Genomic DNA, 22,263 nt, shown 5'->3' with positions numbered 1-22,263 from the left:
GAGCGAATATTGAGTTTCAAAATGATATTTTTGTTCCAGAAACTTGAGAAATAGCAACAAACAAGGGGGAAAAGAATAGTGTATTTATTCATGTAAATTTGCATTTCATTTTGATTTTCCGGTACGAAGAGCAGAATAGGATATTAATTGTAATTTGCATCAAACACAGAGACAGAGGCAAAGTAGATCATCTGAAATCCATCCTCGGAGACTTGGAGTTGGAGTTGGAGCTGCTTCCGCAGGTGACTACTTGAACCTCCTCCTCCCGAACCGCGATTGCTTTTCTTTTCCTGGAATTTGGATTTGGTGTTGCGCTGGTGATCGGAAGATGAGATGGAAGTGAAGCGTTGTAGATGTTGCAGAGATGGGTTATATCAGCAAGAGGCTTCCTCCTCAATCTCATCTTGCCATTATATAATTTCTTCTTGGAAGATGGCCTTGGCTTTGCAGTTGCCGCCGCCCCCTCCTCCATTACGAATGAGTTGGTGGTGGTGCTGCTGTGACGACGGAAGGAAGGAAGAAGTGAGCTATTTGTAATATTTGTGGGTTTGGAGGGATGCCGTACGGTCTGTTTTGGAGTTTGGATTTGGAGGGATGTTTTTCGGCTTAAAAATTGAATTTTCGGAGCCTGAATTTTTTGACTAGTTTTAAAACTCACATGGCTACACGGAGATCTTCACCGCATCTCAGCTGACAATTTCCAAAAATAGTGGTTCTTTGTGCACTAAAGTTTTGTCTCCCCACCCGCATCAAAAGATTTAGCAATTTTTTAAGGAGAACAATTATTTTCTTGGACACCCGTAGAGTTTTGAAACAAACAACGTAGTAATTAATCGATTGATAAACTTTACGATTGTTGAATTTTACTTTACCGTACTTATCTAAACTTCACATTGTCGTGCATTTTTGAAGAAACTCTACTCAAGCTTTAAGAAATAAAAGAAGGGAGTTTTAACGAAAAGCTCGTTGTATTATTCACTTTAACGAAAAACCATATTTTTATACTAAAAAATCAATCCTGGTACTATTCAATTTACTCTTTATTTTGTTCTTATCGTTAAAACTCAAAATTTTCAAACCTTTTCATTAGTTTTCCTATAAAAGAACCATACATTCACATGAAGAACATAATTATATGTCATCGGCAGAAATCGCCAAATTGAAGAGAGAACCTTCGTAATTAATACAAAGAAAATGAAAAATGGATGTACAGAAAAAAAATAAATTCATTAGAAGTACAAAAGAAGGTTTTATTGATAGTTTAATAAATTATTTTGAGTGTCCCAAAAAATGTGAGGGTTAAAGTGTGCACAGAACTGCTCACACCAAAAGGTTGGAAAAAGTTTGAACCCCAACCGACCGCCAATTGGCAATGGTACAAAATTACAACCTCACTTTGGGCGGGGAGGGAGTGGAAGGAAGGAGCCGCCAAATCAAAACGCGTGTCATCCAAGTAAATATTTGGCTCCATTTTTTTTATCTTAATTGGCGCCATAATCAATTATCAAATGTAATCATCCTCCATAGGAGTGAATGTGTTCAGGATTTAGAGTAATTTTTAATGTGCTGAAAATACGGTTTGATCATTAATCTTTTGTTTTTTCAAGTATGAACCACTTACATTATGATACTTATGTACCGAATCGTGTTCAGAAAATCTCTTTCAAATTAGGCCGGTTTTACCCCAATGTCATAATTAAACAAATAACGATATAAAGGTTTGATAAAATTCAGTTTTGACAAAAATTGATGAGGAAATTGTACTAAATAAACCAACCTAAAGTCTCTCAACCAAATCTGCCATTCGATTCAATTATATTGATTTCGGAAGTTGAATCTAACCCAATTCGCCAAATACCATGACCGATAAAAATGTGATTGAATTGGATGAAATTGGTCCATTTGGGCAGATTGGATTGGATTGGATTGGATCACGAACACCCCTAAGCGTGGGAAATGACAAACTGCATTTCTTTCTTTGTATAAATTATATTTCCTTGGAAATTTGATTATATTTCCAGAGCATAACATTTGTGAGTAGAGAAACAAGAAAAAGAAGGAAAATTTGTAAGAAACACAGTGACATAGTGACACAGGCAAAGTTCATTATCTGAAACCCATCCTCAGAGACTTGGAGTTGGGGCCGGCGACCGGAAGAAGAAACTTTCTTTTTGTAGAAATTGAGGCGGATGTGGAGACGGAGATGGAGACGGAGGAGGAAGACAAAGAAAGAGATGTCCGGCATGGCAATTGAACCGAATTGGTGCAGATATAGAGGTTGGTAATATCGGCAAGAGGCTTCCTCATCCGCCTCCTCCTTAGCCTCATTTTATTACATTTCTTGCTATCCTCAGAAACTGCGTTGGTCAGCTTTGCCTTTGCAGTTGCAGACAACGGAATTGGAGTTGGAGGGATGTTCTCTTTGTTATTGTGGTCGCCGTCACGGCAGGCGATGGCGTTGGCGACGGAGACGGCGCCCATTAAACAAAACGTTGAGAGAGTTAAGAGAGGAAGTGTTCGGTATTGAACGGGAAGAATGGATGGTTGAGTTTGGTGGTAGGGGTGGGCATATTTGTAATGCTTTGGGTTTGCGCGGTGGCGGTGGGTGGGTTTCTAATTCTAAATTCTGAAAAGTGAAATTTTCATGCGCCAAATAGATTGAGAGGGAGATTTTTTACATTTTATTGTCACAACTGCCGACTTCCAAAATGTGAGAGAGAGAGAGAGAGAGAGGGGGGGTGTTTTTAAAAATTAGATTAAAATTTAAAAATGTTATTCCGATTGTGAGAGGCAAAAGTGGATACTTTTTGGGCGGGAGTTTTGAGGAGCCAAAAATCCCAAAACGATATGTTTGTGCGAATAATGTATGAATTGTTCAAGATTTTTTTATTAAAGATCAAATGCTTTTGGAAAATTCACCAAAGTTTTGTCACTTTTTTTTGCCAAAATATCTTTGAAATCCTCTTGATTTTGTCCAGAAATATAGAATATGTTTTATAATTATCCGATCAAATATTTTGAAGATATTTAAAATGTTGCATCAATCTCAACGGTTGACATTAAAACTTTAACTTGGGTCTCAATCGAGTATTTCTAACCCAGGAAAGTTAAACCTGTAAAGTAACATTTGGAAATTTGGTTTGGACAATTAGTAAAAAACCAACACCATTTTTAATTCTTCCCCCATTTTCATTTCGTAAAGGAAATAAATAAACGAACACAATATTTTTGATAAAATGAAATGTTTGATTTGTGACCTTTTGTACGAAGGCCTAAAAAATTAACGATTCCGATAATGAGAATAACTTGCATATTGACCAAACAAGTATCTAACGTCGTATTAATTTACTGATTGATCAATGTTTGAGTGCTGGGCACTAGCCAGTGCGTGTCGAGAGGCCATTATACAGCACATCAAAGTTCGTAAATGTATCGTGATCAAAGTTTATTTATTCAGTACATAATCGCTTTCCCCTTTCTTATCTGTGCAAACAAAATGCCGGAATAAGTCAGCATTGTTCTATCTCATCACTGGCAATCATGTCTTCCACAGAAAAAGGTTGTGGTGGATACAGAGGCACACAACCATGGTGACTAAATATTGGCAGATCGAGTGAAGCACTTGCAATCGACTTACATTCCTCGAGTGTTTCTGCATCCATTGATGAAACTTCCTGCAACACATGCATCGTTTTGCTTAGATGACGATCAAGCACAGATATTTAAGAGCATACATTTTTCGGACATCTTGCTTTCGGTTGCATTGATTTAAGTTACGAGGCATAAGGCACTCCTCCACAAAGTGACACAGGGAAGTACATAAACTATATGACTTCCTGCATTATCTTTCATCAGTTTTAGTTCATCTTTGAAACTATGCTGTTACCTTTGTATATGATTCCCGGATGTAGCCGACAAGTAGCAGTTTCATTTGCTGATTGGATGTACAACAATTGTTTCCATCAACTACATGTAATTGCTACATCAAAGGATAAAAAGAGCATCATCAATATGGAACTGACAGGATCAATGCATAAACAACTTGTTTTCGGTAAGTTGCAAGAACGAAAAACACAATCACTTTATAAACAATTGGTAAGCTCGTTACTTTCAACGGATACCAATTACCAAAATTAATAAACAGATGAAGCTAAATTGATTAAGAATTTAAGGTAGATTGCTCACAATGTTTTTATCAGGAGAACTGTTGTGATCCAATCCAATGCCAACCACTACCCTGTAGGTCTTCTGCATATCAGCTACAGCTACAGCCCAACCGAAGAAAACTCCCCAAACTTGGTCCGGGAGAGCAGATCTTCCATCCCCTGATATGTGGACTGCGGATTAGAATAAATACAAATTTCCACAAATATTCAACCATAAAGATGAGGATGCAATTAACTAAATGTGCCTCATCAACCGTACTCCAGCTTGGCAGTTTCCACCGGCGCCTGTCCAGGGTTGGGCCCTGGGATTTGACAGAGGACTTAAAAAGCCACCTGTCAAGAACTTGAAAAACATATTCCATCGCGCAAGAATAAAACGTTACACTAACCTGTGACTTCACAGACAAACCCATTGACATAGAGACCACTAAAATAAATTGGTTCAATTGGCAGTGCCTTATCTACCCCTGCAACAATGAATCAAGAAAATATTTGACAGGGAAGGAAGGCCCTACGGACAAATACACGCAAACAATGAGAGGTGAGAGACGTACAGTCCTCAAATGGAGGAAGGCCCCAATGCTCAGGTTGAAACTCCAACAGAGAATGAAGCACAGTATCCGCAAGGGAGGAAGAACCAGCAGCTTCACCACAGGATGGAATAGCCACTACCTCCATTCCGGCAGCATTGGCAGCTTTAACACCAACCCTGTTAAAATACATTGATTATATACACAAATACCCTGGCGGCACATGCTTAAATAAATCAGCATTGCATATATCCATGTATACCAACTTTTCTTGGCAGACAGGGAAACATGATGGACTATTGATAAAAATGAGACAAATTTAAGTTCAGATGTATATGTTTGTGATCAAATCCTACAATGAGTCTTCAATCACAAGGCAGTGAACTGCATCCACACCCATTTGCTTCGCTGCCTCTTCAAATCTATAAACAATTTGGAAACTATATTAGCATCGGTGAAAAGGAAAGTACAATGTATGTGAGGTGATACTTTCTTCTTGGCATGAAATTGATCAGGTCTTTGAACGTTTTCTAGGTTGAAAAGGGATGGGGATTTCCAAATTTCCGTTTGTATGCGTCCAAGGAAGCCTTGTATTTTCTGTGAATTCACTTACAAATATGGAGAGGGCTTCCCCGCTTTAACCTGGTCACTGCCAAGAATTACTGAAAACAGTTCCTTCCAACCTATAGTATACATATGATTAAACAGATTAATAACAAACAGAGGCATCACAGGTCATCCATTATGTTTCACAGATACTTGTATGAGAATAACGCAGAATGATAGGTAATCAGAAAAATTGGATCAAGGAATACAACAACAACAACAACAACAACAGATGTGGAACACTTCTTTGCCAAGTAAATTTCGACAAGAATAAGTTTTCTGACTGGTTTGGAAGCAGTAGATTCAGTATCAATTGAATCAGCTTCAGCTAGCCTTATTAAAGACTGTAATTCAGAAAATAACCGTAAAGTAGTAGGACAAACGCAGCAACACAATGTCTCGTCATTTCATTGCCAGCTTAGCACAAAGATATAACACTGGTTATTGTTAACAGTGAGGAAAATTGTACAAACCTCGATGGTGAGAGATTTTTGCATCTATGTATTCTCGTAAGGAGTTTGAAGCAAGAGCTATAGGTACTCCATGGTCATGGAAGTGTTTGATAAGGCGATTAGCACCAGGTAGAGCTTTCGCGTACATCCACCTGAAAGTATCACATTTTTTTTGCAAATGTGTTAAACAACAATTAATTGAGTGGCAACATGTAAATGGCACAAGGTCGTCCAAAAGCGCTTACTTTTCTTGGTATGGAATAGAGGCAAGAGTGAGACTTACTTTTCTTGGTACATGGGGATGATTTGTTGGACAAACTGATCAGGGGTGAATGGAAGATGATAGTCCTCAATAACCGAAACTGCCGAGTCTTTGAGTGTCATCCCCAACCTCTTCTTCTCCTCCCCTTCTGTGTCCAAAACTTTGCCATGGCGGGCCAAGAATTCCTCGAACACGCCCTTTGTTGCCCGCTCTGAGCCACATTCACACACACAAGCACACACTAATGAGTTAAGAGTTTGAAAATTAAGAAAAAAGAAAAAAACAAGAACAAGTCGGGAGGGGAGGAAATTTGAGACCTGTGTCCAAAAGGGTGCCATCCAAATCAAAAATAACAGCCAAAATCTTGGGTTTTGGGGTTTCTGCGGCTGCATTGTTGCACTCGCACCCACAGCAGTTCATGGTAATATTGGTGTATTGGTGTTGGTAGTGAGACAAGTGAGAAAACAAGGATTGAATTGGAATTGGAACTGGTTTTCCAGTGTTCAAGTATCTAAGTATATAAATATGCAGAAGGGGAGGCCAGATTGTTAATTGCAATTAAATTTAATTAACCCCCAATTAACTTTTGGGTGTAAACAAAGATGAGCATTCATTCGAATGCCATTGTGCTGAGAATTCAGTGCAAATTGAAGAAATAATTTCAGAGTTTCAGATTCTCTCTCTCTCTCTCTCGTGTTGTAAATTGTAGTTGTGCCAAGTAAACAATAGCCAAACTTGTGGTCATGAGAGGCTAAAATACCTTTATAAGTCTTTCCAGCTCTTAAAAATAATGAATAGCTGTGGCTTGCCAAACAATGTCGTATGGGTACAAGACCTGAAAGCGACTGCCGTCTACACTAATGTTTGTATAAAGTAAAAACTACGTCGTTATTAGGACAAGAAATACAATGCTAACACCAAGATTATAAGTAGAGTCACGTTTGAGATTGTTTGTTTAGGTCAATGTAGGAAGGGGATGGGAATCCGAACTTAGGACCATTATCATTAGGTGTATTCAATTGAGATTTTGAGAAATTTTAATTATTTTAATGAATTTTAGGGGTATTTCAATCAGGATTTTAAGATAGGTTAATAAAATTCTTAAAAGTCCGGGTGTATTTAATTATGATTTTAAAAAAGTTTATCACATTTCAGGTGTATTTAATTAAGAATTGATTTTAAATTTAAAAAAAAAAGTTCAGAAATTTGAGGGAATTAGAGAGATTTCATAGTGTATTTTAAGCATTAAAAAATCTCACATCTCTCCAATCAAAATCTTACATGGAATCTCTACAAATCAATTAAACTCAATTAAAATCCATGGATTTATAAATCTATTAAAATTTCTTAAAATCCTAATTGCATACATCCCTAAAAGCAAGTTGGTTAAAATTGAGAAGATATAGAGGCACTGTTTGTGATTAGCAAATATTACCAAGATGAGTATAATTAAAAGGAAAACTAATGAAAATGATTTGAAAACTTTGAATTTAACGATAAGGTCAAAATAAAGAGTAAAGTGAATAGTATCAAAATTGACTTTTTAGTGTAAAAATGTGATTTTTCGTTAAAATGAATAGTACCAGGAGCTTTTCGTTAAAGTTCCATATATTAAATCATGTAAATTTGCACATAAGTACAATAAATACGAACAAAACTCAAAAAGAGTTGGCGTTTTCTTTTAAACAAGAATGTAGGTGGCTGGCTTGCTATGCCAAATGATTCCATTGAATTCAAATCTTGATTAATCAACAAAACCACTGGATTAATTAACAAGAAAACAAATAGGTAACTGTTGTACGAAGCAGACACCAATACAAGTCCAGCGTGAACGTTAAAGTCCTCCATTCGGATTTGGATTGGACTCGATCGTTCCATAAACTTTGGGAATATATGAAAAGCATGTCGATACAACGACATCGTGGACGCACGAATCCATTCTTTATCACAAACCCGACTCCAAACCACAGCTTTTTTTACCACTAGCATGCATGGACCTGTTCAAGCATCACAGAATCACTAGCATAAAACTCCACAGCTTACGCCATTTGAGTGCTCGACGACAAGGACAGGCATTGACAGGACTAATACAAGTATCGGTGGTATGGGGGTTCAAACACATAGGTTTAGGGTTTACTCGTTCGATGCTCAAAACTCAGTGGAGACCAACAAAACTAGCGTACGCCGCCTTCAGAGGCGACCCATGTGAGCTCTAGTACTTGCAATACTCCCCCAATTCTTCTAAGGCAAGCAATCTTTATTGTTTCTCACTAGTCACTACAACTATAAACGCGACAACAAAGCAAGGAACAAGGAGCAAGAAGAACGGGTAGACTTTTCATATCACAGATTCAACACCGTACATAAAAGGCTTGTAGCAACAGTGAAACAAACTACACACGAGCACAAAATCCTCCCTCTGGGCTACGGCATGTTCACCAAAACAGAAAGTCACGCTAAGCAACTGGTTAATCCTCTATATTCCGTCCGGACATAAACGAGTAGGAAAAGCTAGTGCAAAGCAGATAGGACTACATCCGGATACAATGCTATTATAAACCACACCACATAACATCGGACACAACTCAATAAAGGGGGAAAGAGAAGAGAACAACTACAAAATAACACGGCAAACAACGAACACCGGAATTTGTTCAGCACCAAAGTAAATGAGACTCAGGCCCATCCTTGGTCCATAATACACAGAGCATATCCTAAGATGCCACCTAAATCACTGCCACGTAAACAAAAGAGCAAAGTAGTCGTACATCAATATTACTCACAAACAGCTAAGAAATCTGTGAGTTTGCCTCTTCCAACTCGCCAACCTTGGCATTGCCATTCACCTTTTGGGAATCCTCTGCGGCAGAAATATGAGAGCAATAATAAGTATTAAAGACGATGCTTGGTATTTAAAAAACATAGATCAAACATGTTATCCACCGACGAGTTTATTTAGAATTTTGTACTAGACTATTGATGACTTGACAGTGCATTTCTATACTAATATCTTTTAGCCCGTGCATAGTTTCTCTGTGACTGGTAGGACAGTTTCGAAAATAAGTAACACTTTGCAGAACTGGTGCATTAGCTATGACCACTTGAAGGAATTCACATAATGAACTACAAAACAAACAGGATCATTGCAATTCATCTAAATGCACCCAGAGAACAATCAAACGTTAGATAACATTTTGCTTAACTCTAGATATCATTTCAAAGCCTGTAAAACGAATATAACCCAATTCTTTGAATGTAAATTATAAATGCATGCTTAATTTTACTTACTAAATGAAAAATATCATAAAATAAGATTGGAGGGAGCTCTTATATAAAGTGCTTGCTGAAAACTTGTTTTGTTATGAAACTGCCTCCACTAAGTCATAATTAGAGACATAAACTTTTGATTGTCATGAATCAAGGCATACAACATAAAACATCTGAGACGAAACCCACCCAACAACCAGGCAAGTTTCATAGATACAAAAGTTTTCCAACATACAGGTTTCTAAACCCAACAAGATTCCTCAAAATCAACTATAAAAAAATTAATGTGATCATAGAATCTAAAAATGGAAAAAGAAACCACTGCCTGTACTAAAATAAACTTGTTAATTTGTTTGCATAAGTCCTGCAAGAACTACATATTTGATTTTTAAGATTTCTTTTCCATTACAATTTGGTTTCGTTGGGTCTGAGCAACTGGTGAGTTGCAGAAAAAAACAGTCTGTGAAGGACAGCACCTGCACACTTATATTGGCCCAATAATAATTGTGACAACTTATTTGTCAGCAGAAAACATTTGGCCGTAACTAACAACCAAAAGCAGATTATCAATTCCTTTGAAGAGTATTTGAATCAAAGAATCCATAGATATCAATTCCATAAGCATAAAATGGAGATATCATCTCTGCTAGAAATAATTGAAATATGATCTAGGTCTCGGATGGGCATTGAGTTTTAGAAAATTCTTCCACTACCTATTTATTTCTCTCCTTCAACGAAAAAACCCAGGAGTTCGAAAAGAAGGAAAGAAACCAAATTATACCAGTATTCCAAGCCATTACATTTAGGACCATTCTAACGTGATGTATCTTGAAAAATATGAGTTAATAGTAAACAACATAGTTTCTCAACGAGCTTATGCAACCTTTCATGTCATTACTCTACAATAGTGGACAAGACTTCAGCCAATGTGAATATTTTCCCTCTAACAAGATAGTTCAAAAGTAGGCAAACACATATCACAAGCATGCAACTTTATAAATGCATCAACAAGAAAGCCTAGAAACACAATTATATTTAAAATCCAGGCAAATGAAGGCGTAGTATATACTGAAGCAAATCCTGAAATGGGCGGAAAGGAAAAAAAAGAGGGAAGGGAACTAATCTAATAAAAGAAACTAATCCTCTGAACTTTCATAGAGATGGGAATTGTGTGCATCATTAACTCCTGAAATTATTATTACTATTACCTCCATCTTCTGGATGGTCAGAAGTCCACAATGTGAGGTTGTCCCTTAAAAGCTGCATGATTAAGGTGCTATCTTTGTATGACTCCTCATTCGAAGAGTCAAGCTCAGCAATAGCTTCATCAAAAGCCATCTTTGCAAGGTGGCAAGCACTGAAAAACAGTATCCACATCAAAATAAGGGAATTTTGAGATAAACATAACAGTAATCAATCCCAAAATAGCGTCCTACAAACCTTTCTGGAGCATTCATGATCTCATAATAGAAGACTGAGAAATTCAGAGCCAGACCCAAACGGATGGGATGCGTGGAAGGCAACTCGGCCTCAGCAGTGGTGGTGGCAGTCTGCAAAGGCATCAATTTTAAGATAAATAAGCATTTTCCAGAGCCAGTGTTAATAGAGCATGAAAACCTAAGATGCCGTTTTTTGCAGAAAAGAAATTGTGCCAACCCTGCAGTGTATAAGCAATAGGGGAAAAGAAAAAGGACCTGGGCAGATAGAACAACAGTAACAGCAATGAAACAACAATTTGAGAGCATCATCAGAGAGAGAGAGAGAGAGAGAGTGGGAGGGGGAGGGGGGGGGGAGAGAGAGAGAGAGAGAGAGAGAGAGAGAGTAACCTCGTATGCTTTTTTTGACTGTTCAGCAGCCTCTTTTTTATCGTCACCGCTCTTGAATTCTGCGAGATACCTATAGTAATCTCCTTTCCTATAACCAAATTATTTTGATGTTAACATTTATTTACCTTCATGATGCCCATTTCAAAAACAATAGAAGAACAAATAAATAAATAATATCTCTTGGGTTTTGAAAAACAGTCTCACATCTTATAATAGAAAACAGTTGATTCACCAACTGTAGCAGAAGGAATGAGATGCTCATCGATCACTGCCATGATATCACTACAAATGGTTGAGAGCTCCGATTCAACCTTCTGTCTATACTCCTTGAGTTGCTTCACATGAATCTCATTTCCTTTTGCTTCCTCTTTCTGTTCAATTGATGATAGGATCCTCCATGAGGCGCGACGAGCACCAACAACATTCTTGTACCCAACAGAGAGCAAGTTTCTCTCTTCAACCGTCAATTCAACATCAAGATTTGCAACCTTCTTCATTGCATCAACCATCTCTGTTAAAATTTAGCAAAGAAATCACAAACAACATCTTATATTAGATTTATGGTCCAGTAAAAAGGACCCACACTTTTCAACAAGGCAGAACCATGTTACAGAGAGGCGAGCAATTGCTCTATTAAATCTGGAATAAGCAGATACAGGTAGGTTCAGTTTGAGTTTTGAAGCAATATGACTTGCTTAAAACAATTTCTTGGTCAAAATTGAAATTAGAGTTCTAATTAAAATTTTGAACACTTAGAATGGAAATCGATGAACTATGTTACTCGGTTAGGTCAGTGAGCGACAAATAATCATGTGTCACAACCCGAGATACACTTCTAGAAAATAAAAGGTTGAGTAAAGGTTTATCTCCAAAAATTGCATCTTTTAATTGAAACAACTAAAGATAACGAGATTAAAAATTACTCACTGATTTACTCAACCTAACCCAAATTCAATACACACATTACTTAGCCTCGGTTACTGCTTTAGTTTCCATCAAAAGAAAAACAACAAAAACTTTCTGTAGCAGTAAGTTTTTGTATCAAATCAAAGAAATAACAAAAAAAAAAAAAAAAAAAAAAAAAAACAGACAATACCAAGAAATCGAATGCACCAAAGATTTATAAAGCAATAACTGAGTATTTGACTGATTCCTAGTTCCAATCATCAGCATTAAACCATAAAATTAAACGAAAGACTCCCATTTCCCTCACTTTCTCACCAACCAAACACTAAATTTGCAAAATTAAGCGATTAAAAATAAAACAAAATTCCAGATAAATAATCACACTCAGTGTGAAACAGAAATACAAAAGTGTACGAAAGAAATAAGGGAGCAACCCTAACCATCGTATCGCTCTGCCTGCTCAGCGAGCTTGGCAAGGTAAGCGAAGTTTTCACGTTCAGTAGCGAGACCCATAGCGAATCGAATCTAGGGTTTTTGGCAGCCTACAGTTTGGGAGAATTTGGGGCTTCCGAATTTTCTTTCGATCTCACTCAAGCTTCTAATTGTTTCCGCAAAGCATTTATACGGAACAAAATGGGGTCCAAGAATTACCCTTTATTATCATTTTAATTATTTTATTTTGTCCTCCCCTAAAAAAATTATTTATTTTGTCCTAACGTGGCAAGAATTGGGACTTCGAGTCACACGGCAAATGTCTTGGACTTGTGGGTTGTGGCCTATGCAAAAGTGCCACGTCTAAAAAGGACAAAAAATGGCGTTTTCTTGGGACAATTTAGGATTTGCCAAGTAAGCTTCTAGGATTCACATAGAGAGATTTTTTAGGGTGAACGGAATACGGGATAGTATATCACATGTTACTATATAAATGGTGGGATATATGTTAAAAAGTTAATAACTTAAAAAGTAAAATTTCCCATGACTTATATAAAAACATGTGGTGTATCCAGTGGCGAATCTACGTGAGGGCGAGGAGTGGCGGCCGCCCCTCCTCTCATCAGAAAACATGCCTAGGAACGCTAATTTAGCCCTTCTGCTCTCGTCGGAAATGAGAATTCCCACCGCCAGTGGCCATGGTCCTTGCCGCACAATCACCAACAACGATCCCACTACCACCAGCCACGGTCCTCTTCCACCAGGCCACCACCACCGGCCACAGTCGTCTCCCACCACAGACCAACGTCCTCACCCACCACCATCAACCACTGTCCCTTGTCGGAACTCATGGCACCTTCATCGTTGTAAAATTTGGATCTCACGTAAGAGTAGAAAGCCGTGAAAAGAAGAGCACCCAACCCCACGAGCCATCGTCCTCTTTGTATGAAAATCAAGGAACCCAAATTTTTGGATTACCATATTGGGATTCTGGAAATGAAATCTTCCACCATAGCAAGATTGCCATGATTTTTTAAGATATGAAAATGAAAGTGTCTGTCTGATTGTGTGCTTTGGCGAGGAAGAATGGTGAGTGTTTGGCTACAAGAATAAATGATGTTTGGTTGTGTTTGGGAGATTTAAATAAGGACAGGAGTCGTTGCTTTATTGTGCCATATAAGGTCTCGTTTGGTAGCTCGGACTGTACTGACTATTTCTGTCGGATAGGATAAATAGTCACCGAATAGTACTGACTAAATTAGTCAGGCGTTTGGTGCAGTATCGGACTAATGACCATATTATTTATACTGTGTTTGGCACTGAACCAGATAAGAAAATGAATCTTTTTTTGTTGAATGAACATTTTCCTCTTCCCTCCCAAGATTACTAATCTTCTCCCCAGATTTCCGATCGTCTCCTCCCCTCACTCCCTCCTCCTCCATCACTCCCTTCCCAGATTTCTGGGTTCAAGGGATGTTTGATTCAGACAAGAGGGGGTTCGGAGGCCCAAAAACGGCTTCGTTTCGATGATAGAGGTTGACAGAAAGTTGAAACTCTAGAAAATGGCAGAGAATGATCCTTTAGGCAGAAATGGTATATAATGAGTGGTCATAATTCGCAAATGAAAATGCGAGAGATGGGTGTCTGTCCCAAAGCTTGTTACGACAATTGTGCACTCCCCTCTTATACCATCTTATCCCCATTCTACTTTAAAAAAAAATGGCATAAAGTTGCAGAAAGTTGAATTTGATTTTCACCCAATAAATTACTCAAAAGCTTTGAAGCTCTAAAAAATGGCACAAAGTTGCAGACTTTAAAGCTCTGTTGTGTTAGATAATGGCAGATGAAAAAACCTAGAAATCAGAAAATTGCAGAAAAATTCCATGAAACAAAGGGAGGGGCAGAAACTGGGAAGAAGAAGAAGATGAATGAGAAGATGAACTTGGATTCAGACGAAGAAGAAGATGAATGAGGGAGGGGCGGAACCTGGGAGGACCGATAGTGCGTTCGGAGGGGAAGGAGAGAGCGAGCCCGACTAAATTGTCCCGTGGTTTTAGGCGGGATAAATAGTCGGATGTGAGGGGTATAAGATAAGTGGGCCTGGATTAAATAGTCCGGTGCTTATTTCATATGAAGCTCACCAAACACTTGCTTCGTATTATTAATACTATCCAGTGTGCCAAATGAGGCCTAAGTGAATGTGTATATTGAGTACTCAAGTATTATTTTTTTTTTTTTCTCTTCTGACCCTAACTTTTTTTGTGGTTTATTAACCCATTTATCTCCTTTTTTTTTCTTTTTTATTTATTTATTCTTGTATGTATTTTTATTTTCTCTTTTAAGACTCCCACCGTATTGATCTTAAACTCTTACGTTATCTATAAATATTGTATTACTTTTTAAAAATAATGTAAATATTGTTTAATACTTATTTTACGATAATTTAAATCCATCTAGGCTCCTGTCTAGATCTCGCGTAGTTGCTAGGTCCTAGTCCGTTGTTTGACTAGCGCCTTACATTTTTTAGGATCTAATCCTAGCCAATTTAAGTTTTTTACATTGGCTTTGATATTATTGCTTACAACCGCTTTGGTGGAGAGACTATTTTTTGCTATGAATATTGACTCAAAACTTTGCACTTTCCAATGTGAAAGCAATCGCTTTGATTGAACCTTGCACCCTTTTGAATTTCGCCCCTCCCCTCAGCGAATCTTGGCTTCGCCACTGGATGTATCATTCGTGTTCCGGTCACAAAAAAATATTTCTCTACCCATAAGGATTATACTTCTTTTTGTGTTTTTTCTTTTGAAATTTTTTGCCCATTGTCCTTAAACGATGATGATATTCATCACCTTATTTGTCAATGTTCGATGAATTTAAATTTCGAGATTTGAGTAGGGAATAGACACAATTCCTAAAATTTAAATTCATTCAATTGGATGATGAACATTATCACCATAGGAAGGTAGTTAGCAAAAATGCACCTTTATTTCTTTGTTTTCCATTTGGGTAAAAGGTTAAATGTCAGCAAATGTAAACATATTTGGTTCTGTGGATTTGGACGATATTTATACGGCCAATGTAAACATATTTGGTTCTTATTTTCTAATTTTCAAAACTGTCTGAGTTCGACTCTATAAATCGAGTCCCTTTTTTCTTAGATGGGGGTAATCCGACTCAGACGGTTTAAAGGTAAGCACCAACACCAAGCACTAAGCAGTTTATACTATATAGGTTCTAAATCTTTCTGACCTTCCTAAACCAAATAAAAGGGTTCAATTAGCAAAGCCTAAAACTAAGAGCTTGTTTGGATGTGTCTTTAAAATGATTAAAAGCGTTTTTGATGAAAATCTTTTTGGAAACAATCCTTAGTAAAATTGCTAATAAATAATGGAAAAACATTTAAGGTGCTTCCTGGAAGAAGCACATAACTAATGTTATGTTTTTGGAACTCAAGAACATTTTTTCTAAAAGCATTTTCAGTCATTTTAAAAGCACATCCAAATGAGCTCTAAGCTTTCCCATAACAACGCATCCACCATGGGTTTTGGGAATACCATAATCCGAGCCATGCTACAGTGCTACTGCTTGCATCAAAATTCAATTTTCCGTTTCCTTACAAAATATTATTAGCTACTATACTGTTAGTACTACTATCATTAAATATTTAGATTGCTAATTTGCTATGAAATATCATGATCATTAATCCATTAGATTGCTAATTTACAACACATAATTGAAAACAGATCTGTTCGACTCGTAGAAACTAGACCGTATCAAACGAATCCAAATGTGCTTATTCTACTAATAAAAATACATAAAAACGAACCGGCTCGGACTTGTTTACAAAAAACAAGTCGAGTTTGGATCAACCAAAAATAGATCCAACTCGACCAGCGCCCACCTCTACAAGAAAGTGCTATTCGCACATTGTTTTTTTCTTTCTATTGCACTTTGGATCGAATAATTTAAAAATATAATTAGGGACATAAATTGTTGTAGGCGATATTTATTATTTAGTTGTTCACTTCTCGGGTCAATATGTAATATCTTAATAGTTCAACACATCTCTATATAAACTTAAAAGCCCATAAATAATTGTCTAATGAGAAGGAATGTTGACTTTGATTTCTCCTCCCAATCTCTCTTAAATACTTTGATTTCTCCTCCCAATCTCTCTCTTAAATTCTCTATCACTCTCTATTTTATTTTCAATTTATCAACACGAAAGTTCACTCAAATGTGATTTTAGATTTCAACTTTAGAATACAAAGATAAGAGAATAGAAGAGAATGCTTTGAATGATATGTTTATTCTTCTCAGGAAGAGGTATAATATACAATCTTAATTCTAACCAAATAGGGAAGAATAATTACAGGAGATTACAAAGAGATTTCTCCCAAATTACACGGGATTCATCCTAAACTAGGAAATCCTAAATTATAGGAAACTATACAAGTCAACACTCCCCCCCCCCTCAAGTTGGTGCATATATGTTGCACATGCCTAACTTGTCTAGAAACTTAGAGAACTTTTCACTAGAAACTGCTTTGGGGAGGATGTCAACTATTTGATCTTCCGTTTTGATTGGAGGCACTTCAGTTATTTTACCTTATGGCTTTTCTTTAATAAAAAACATGTCAACATCTACATGTTATGTTGCATTGGATTATTAGCAATATCGCGAGCAGCCTTATTATCACAAAACAACTTCATCGGTTCACTATGTTTGACACCCAATTCTTGTTATAGTGGTTTAAGCCATAAAATCTCATAAATACCAAGGACCATACTTCTGTATTCCACTTCTGCACTTGACCTTGCTACTACTCCCTACTTCTTGCTTCTCTAAGTAACCAGATTTCCACCAACAAAGGTGAAGAAACATGATGTTGAGCGCCTATCATCACTCGAACCGGCCCAATTAGCATCCGTATAACCTTCAATACTAAAATGAACATTCTTCTTAAATAAAATCCGTTTTCCTGAACTTCCTTTCAAATAACTAAATATTCTCATAACTGCATTCATGTGTTGTTATCTTGGATCATGCATGTATTGACTAACGACACTCAAGGCATAAGCAAAGTCTGGTCTAGTATGTGCTAAATACATTAATCTTCCATTAGTCATTGATACCGCCCTTTATCTACCAGTACTTGTTTTAAATCAACGCTCAACTTCATTCCTTCTGCCAATAGAGTAGTCACAGGTTTGCATGCTGACATGCCAGTTTCTTTTAACAGGTTAAGAATATGCATTCTTTATGACAGGAAGATTCCTGACTTGCTCCTTGATACCTCAATCCTGAGAAAATATTTCAGAGACCCGAGATCCTTCATCTCAAATTCTATACTTAAATATTTCTACAAGGCAGCATGCTCATTCGAATCATTACCAGTAACTGCCATGTCATCCACATAGACAATGAGTGCTGTAAATTTTCCATTCCGGCATTTCAAGAACGTGTGATCACAGTTACTTTGCTTATATCCAAATGCTCTCATAGACTTGGTAAATTTACCGAACCACGTTCTCGGGGACTACTTCAACCCATACAATGATTTTCAAAGCCTGCACACCTTTTGTCTATACATATCTGGAACGTTACTCCCTGGTGGGAGTTCCATGTAAATCTCTTCTGTCAAATCCCCATGCAAGAAGGCATTCTTCACATCGAACTGTTGTAATGACCAGTTAAGATTTGCAGCCAAGGACAACAAAACACAGACTGTATTGATCTTGGCCATATGGGCAAATATATCTGTATAGTCAATTCTACATTTTTGAGTGTATCATTTTGTTACTAGTCTTAACTTGAAGCGATCCACCGTCCAATCAACTTTGTACTTCACTGTAGAGACCTATTTGCATCCCACGGGTTTCTTGCTAGCTGGCAAGTCTGTGATCTCCTAGGTAGCATTCTTCTTTAAAGACTTCAACTCTTCATTCGTTGCTGCTTGCCAACATGGATCAGCTAAAGCCTCATGCACATTGTTATGAATAGATATAGTAGATAATTGCACAAATGACTTATTTGATTCTGACAGGTGACTGGTAGACACATAATTACTTAACAGGTATAACACATTAGACTCAGGGTTCGGCTTGCTCACCGGATACCTAGTTTTGCATTAGGGTCGGCTTCATAAGTAAGTTTAGGAATACCTCGGTTGACACGATTAGGGAGACGGTGTGGTGGTGGTGCATCCGGGATTGAAGATGATTGATTATGGTTATTGGGACTCAAGATCGACTGTGAGGTAGCTCCTGACATAAGAATGTCCAGTGGTGAAGAAACTAGTAGTGAGCTATCAGGCAGTGAGTTATCTGGCAATGTCGACTCATTCCTTTCAAGGTTTTCAACATTGTTTCCATGTGAATGATCACCACTTGTCTCCAAGACGTTACCACTTAGTTCCAATTCATTCACTTCATTGTTTTCGTGTGAATGATCACCACTTATTTCCAAGACATCACCACTTAAATCCAAATCATTCACACTACCTAAATGTGGAATAGTATAATCAAGAGTTTGAACTTTTGTCTGATTCTTCCCCTAAAGTGAAGACTCGGGATCAGCAAAGTACATATCATTATCATGAAATGCAACATCCATAGTGACAAACAATTTTTTCGTCGGAGGGTGATAATAACGATACCCGTTTTGATTTGAGGCATACCCCACAAACACACATTGTAAAGCCCAAGGTTAAAGCTTACTTCTCTATTGTTTATGAAGATTAACGAAGGCCACACAACTAAACACGTGAGGTGGAAGGTTAGGAACTGTAAAAGCATCAACATATGAAGAAAGTCTGGAGCGATGTCTGAAAGTCGACTGATCGGGATAGAACATGATTCATGAGATACGCAGTTGAGGTGAAAGGTTCTCCCCAAAAAGATAACAGGAGACGCGCCACGAGGAAAGAAGCACGAACAACCTATAGAAGCTGACGATTCTTGCGTTCTGCAACACCATTTTGTTACGGAGTATATGGACATGTAGTTTGATAACCAATACCATTATGATCAGGAAAGGCACGAAGTTCAGAGTTTACTTATTCGCTACCATTGTCACTCCTAAGAACATGTATTTGTGACTTATATTGTACTTATACCATTTTGTAAAACTGCTGAAACAAAGAAGTAACTTCATTTTTGGACTTCATCAAACAAACCCAAGTCATACGTGTGCAGTCATCAATAAAAGTAACAAACCAATAGGCACCACCAAGTGTAGCAGTTTTAGATGGTCCCTAAACATCAAAATGAATTATCATAAATGAGATTGAACTTTTATTCAAACGAGGCAGAAACGTAGTACGATGACTTTTAGCCATTTCACAAACACCACATTTAAAGTTAGAAATATCATGCTTAACAAATTGGCTAGGAAACAACCTCCGTAGATAACTAAATGAAGAATGTCCAAGTTGATGATGCCACAAGCAAATCTCTGAAGCTTTATTCCTATCCCCTTGATTTCCTTCCATTGCAAGAGCTTGAGTCAACATTCGGGAACTGTTCGATGTCAACTCCAAATAGTAGAGCTTCCCCTTCTTAATACCATAACCAATCGTCTTGCGAGTCCAAATGTCCTTAAAAACACAAAAAAAGGCCAAAAAATCACAAGACAATGCATGGCGACAGTTATTTGAGCAACATATAATAAATTATAGTCAAAAGATGGAACAACGAGTACATAATTAAGATTTAGGGTATCAGAAAGTGATACATCGCCTTCCTCAATAATGGGTGCAACATTACCATTGGCAACACTCACCACAGTTTTGGGGGATGGTTTTAGGGTTTGTACCTGTCTAGAATTACAAGTATTATGTTCAATAGCACCAGAATCAATTATCCATGTATTATTCGTAACAAATGCAGAAACCTTTAAAGTTTTACCATCATTAATTGTATGTTCAGAATGTACCTTAGTTTCAGCAATCAATGCATGCGACTTATTACACCGGGATCACGAGTCTTATCCTAATTAACAGGATAACCAATAAGTTCAAAACAACAATTTTTGGAATGTCCTGTCAAGCCACAATAAGGACACTTGTTGGGTGGATAATAGGAAGAACCATGGGTCCGAGCTATAATGATTTCATCATGAGCCATTTTAATTATAGCGTGTGGGCCACATAGAAAACAAACTAAAACTCAAAAACAATGATTTTCCCCTTTTTTCTCTTTTTTTTTCTTTCTTTTTCTTTTCTTCTTTTTCAATGCTTCTGTGTTTTCCCTTTTTAAATTGTTTCCTTTCTCTAGACTGCTTTCAGTTCATACAGATACCAAAGGATTGCAACCGATGGGATTTGTGCAAGCAAAAAAAACTTGTAGCAAATGGTTCGTGGACTAGTGCGATGGTGGGTGTAAGCAAGTTCAGTGGCAGCTCAGACGTGGCTGGTTGGTTTAGGCAAAGAGGTTCGGTAATGAAAACGATTTTCAGGTTCAGATTTTGGATTGCAGGAGGCGACAGCTAATAGTGGCATATATGGGGGTTTGAGTTCTGGGCTTTAACACAATGCGTATAGACTCCGATGTGACGAAGCAAATGAACAGGAGGGGTCGGTCTAGTAATGACGGCGTCGTTCATTAGTTATACCTCTGGGGCGGCCAAAGACCTTATCCCCCATGATCACCTTCTGTAAAACGTCGTCGCAGTTGAAGTACTCATTAAGCTTATCCTCTGAGGTCTCCCATGAAATTCCACCAATAAAAAGCTTCCCTTGATCAGAATTCCATGTGGGTTTTCATTGCCCATTCTCACTATCTGTGAGAGTGAAAGCTTCAATCTTTATTAAATTTTGTAGGTGGATTTGGGATTTTGGAGAAGGAAGGGTTTGTGACCGACAAGAGAGAGAGAGAGATTTGGTTGTAAAAATATTTATTAAATTTTAAGGGTGGATTTGGGAAAGGGTGGGTGGGTTTGTGATTGACAAGAGAGAAATTTGGTTGGGTAAAGACTCGAGCATGATTTGAGATTTGCAAACTTGTTCTATCAGACAGTTCAGCTCGGGGGCCCGTGTCTTTAGACTTTTGGACCTTCCCTGTCCCGTTTTATCTTTAAAGATTTTGGACTCACCCCATACCTGCCCCGAACCTCATGAACCTGCCCTGACCCACAGGTCTAGGACACATTTACCCACCCCTACTCCCATCTAAAAAACCCACCCTACCTCTACCTTCCCCGCAATCCCCCAACCTATCCCCACTTCCCCCGCAACCCCTCCACCCCACATCTCTCCACGTCGTCTTCTTCAGCAACCTCTCTCTTTCGCTGTGCATCTCCATCTTCCAGACCTATTTCACTGAAATCACTCAGATTTAGTCGTCGAGGATGACATCTCCATCACCAGGGATAACTACACGTCATCAGGTCTATGAGCCTCTCGGAAAGGAGTAGACTCCTAGGATGAACCACATTAACGCTAATCCGGAAAACACAAAGACGTGCAGTTTTGCACTTCACGGACTCTAAAGGCGTCAACAGTGGTGGTTGTGTCCATATGGGGGTTTGAAATTAGGGGAAAGGTAGATGAGCCTATGTGGATTTAGTGAGATGAGATAGAGTAAGGAAAGATGATGGGTTTTGGGTTGGTTCGGGGATGGGGTTAGGGTTGGCGGCAGAGAGAGGAGAGAGTTTTGCAGCGAGGGATTTGGAGTTGCTGGGTTTTGTTTCAAGGTGCGTGGAAATTGCAAGGATTTACAGAGTGTGTTGGTGGGAGGGAGAGAGGAAAGAAGAGGTTGGAGATGAGGGGTAGGAGAAGAGAGTGGAGGAGAGGGAGAAGGTGGGTCGGGGAA

General features: G+C 38.0%; 2 protein-coding genes and 1 non-coding gene across 3 annotated transcripts; 1 reads left to right on the top strand and 2 right to left on the bottom strand.

The window, feature by feature from the left end:
* Positions 1 to 3,313: 3,313 nt before the first annotated feature.
* On the bottom strand, positions 3,314 to 6,709 carry LOC137740699 (bifunctional riboflavin kinase/FMN phosphatase-like). The gene is made up of 10 exons (XM_068480529.2): positions 6,334 to 6,709; positions 6,038 to 6,227; positions 5,776 to 5,906; positions 5,310 to 5,379; positions 5,053 to 5,118; positions 4,721 to 4,875; positions 4,556 to 4,633; positions 4,186 to 4,325; positions 3,887 to 3,979; positions 3,314 to 3,674 (listed from the first exon to the last, which is right to left on the bottom strand). The coding sequence occupies exons 1-10, from the start codon at positions 6,434 to 6,436 to the stop codon at positions 3,510 to 3,512; spliced, it is 1,191 nt and encodes a 396-aa protein (XP_068336630.1). The 5' UTR covers positions 6,437 to 6,709; the 3' UTR covers positions 3,314 to 3,509.
* A 1,896-nt stretch (positions 6,710 to 8,605) lies between these two features.
* On the bottom strand, positions 8,606 to 12,652 carry LOC137739063 (14-3-3-like protein D). Its single transcript, XM_068478544.2, has 6 exons — positions 12,456 to 12,652; positions 11,314 to 11,620; positions 11,110 to 11,197; positions 10,724 to 10,833; positions 10,492 to 10,640; positions 8,606 to 8,876 (listed from the first exon to the last, which is right to left on the bottom strand). Exons 1-6 carry the CDS (start codon positions 12,526 to 12,528, stop codon positions 8,806 to 8,808), a joined length of 798 nt encoding a protein of 265 aa, XP_068334645.1. The 5' UTR covers positions 12,529 to 12,652; the 3' UTR covers positions 8,606 to 8,805.
* A 1,387-nt stretch (positions 12,653 to 14,039) lies between these two features.
* On the top strand, positions 14,040 to 14,147 carry LOC137741229 (small nucleolar RNA Z279/snoR105/snoR108). The gene has a single exon (XR_011069257.2). It is a non-coding gene; the product is annotated as a small nucleolar RNA Z279/snoR105/snoR108 (small nucleolar RNA).
* The last annotated feature ends 8,116 nt before the right edge of the window (positions 14,148 to 22,263 follow it).

This window comes from Pyrus communis, chromosome 9, assembly GCF_041283825.1.
Source record: "Pyrus communis isolate YQ-2024b chromosome 9, ASM4128382v1, whole genome shotgun sequence".
Classification (NCBI taxonomy): domain Eukaryota; kingdom Viridiplantae; phylum Streptophyta; class Magnoliopsida; order Rosales; family Rosaceae; genus Pyrus; species Pyrus communis.
The sequence above is the reverse complement of the archived record's forward strand: the minus strand, read 5'-3'. Positions and strand labels throughout refer to the sequence as shown.

What these genes read in the sequence shown, in the direction of transcription:
- LOC137740699 (XM_068480529.2), bottom strand. Translation starts at nt 6,436, where the DNA reads ATGAACTGCTGTGGGTGCGAGTGCAACAATGCAGCCGCAGAAACCCCA. An exon ending in CTTGTGATTGAAGACTCATT is followed by an intron (nt 4,876 to 5,052) that starts GTAGGATTTGAT and finishes GTATTTTAACAG; the next exon opens with GGTTGGTGTTAAAGCTGCCA. An exon ending in TCCGGGAATCATATACAAAG is followed by an intron (nt 3,675 to 3,886) that starts GTAACAGCATAG and finishes CATGTGTTGCAG; the next exon opens with GAAGTTTCATCAATGGATGC.
- LOC137739063 (XM_068478544.2), bottom strand. Translation starts at nt 12,528, where the DNA reads ATGGGTCTCGCTACTGAACGTGAAAACTTCGCTTACCTTGCCAAGCTC. An exon ending in GCAGGCAGAGCGATACGATG is followed by an intron (nt 11,621 to 12,455) that starts GTTAGGGTTGCT and finishes AAATTTTAACAG; the next exon opens with AGATGGTTGATGCAATGAAG. An exon ending in ACTGTTTTCTATTATAAGAT is followed by an intron (nt 11,198 to 11,313) that starts GTGAGACTGTTT and finishes ATTTGGTTATAG; the next exon opens with GAAAGGAGATTACTATAGGT.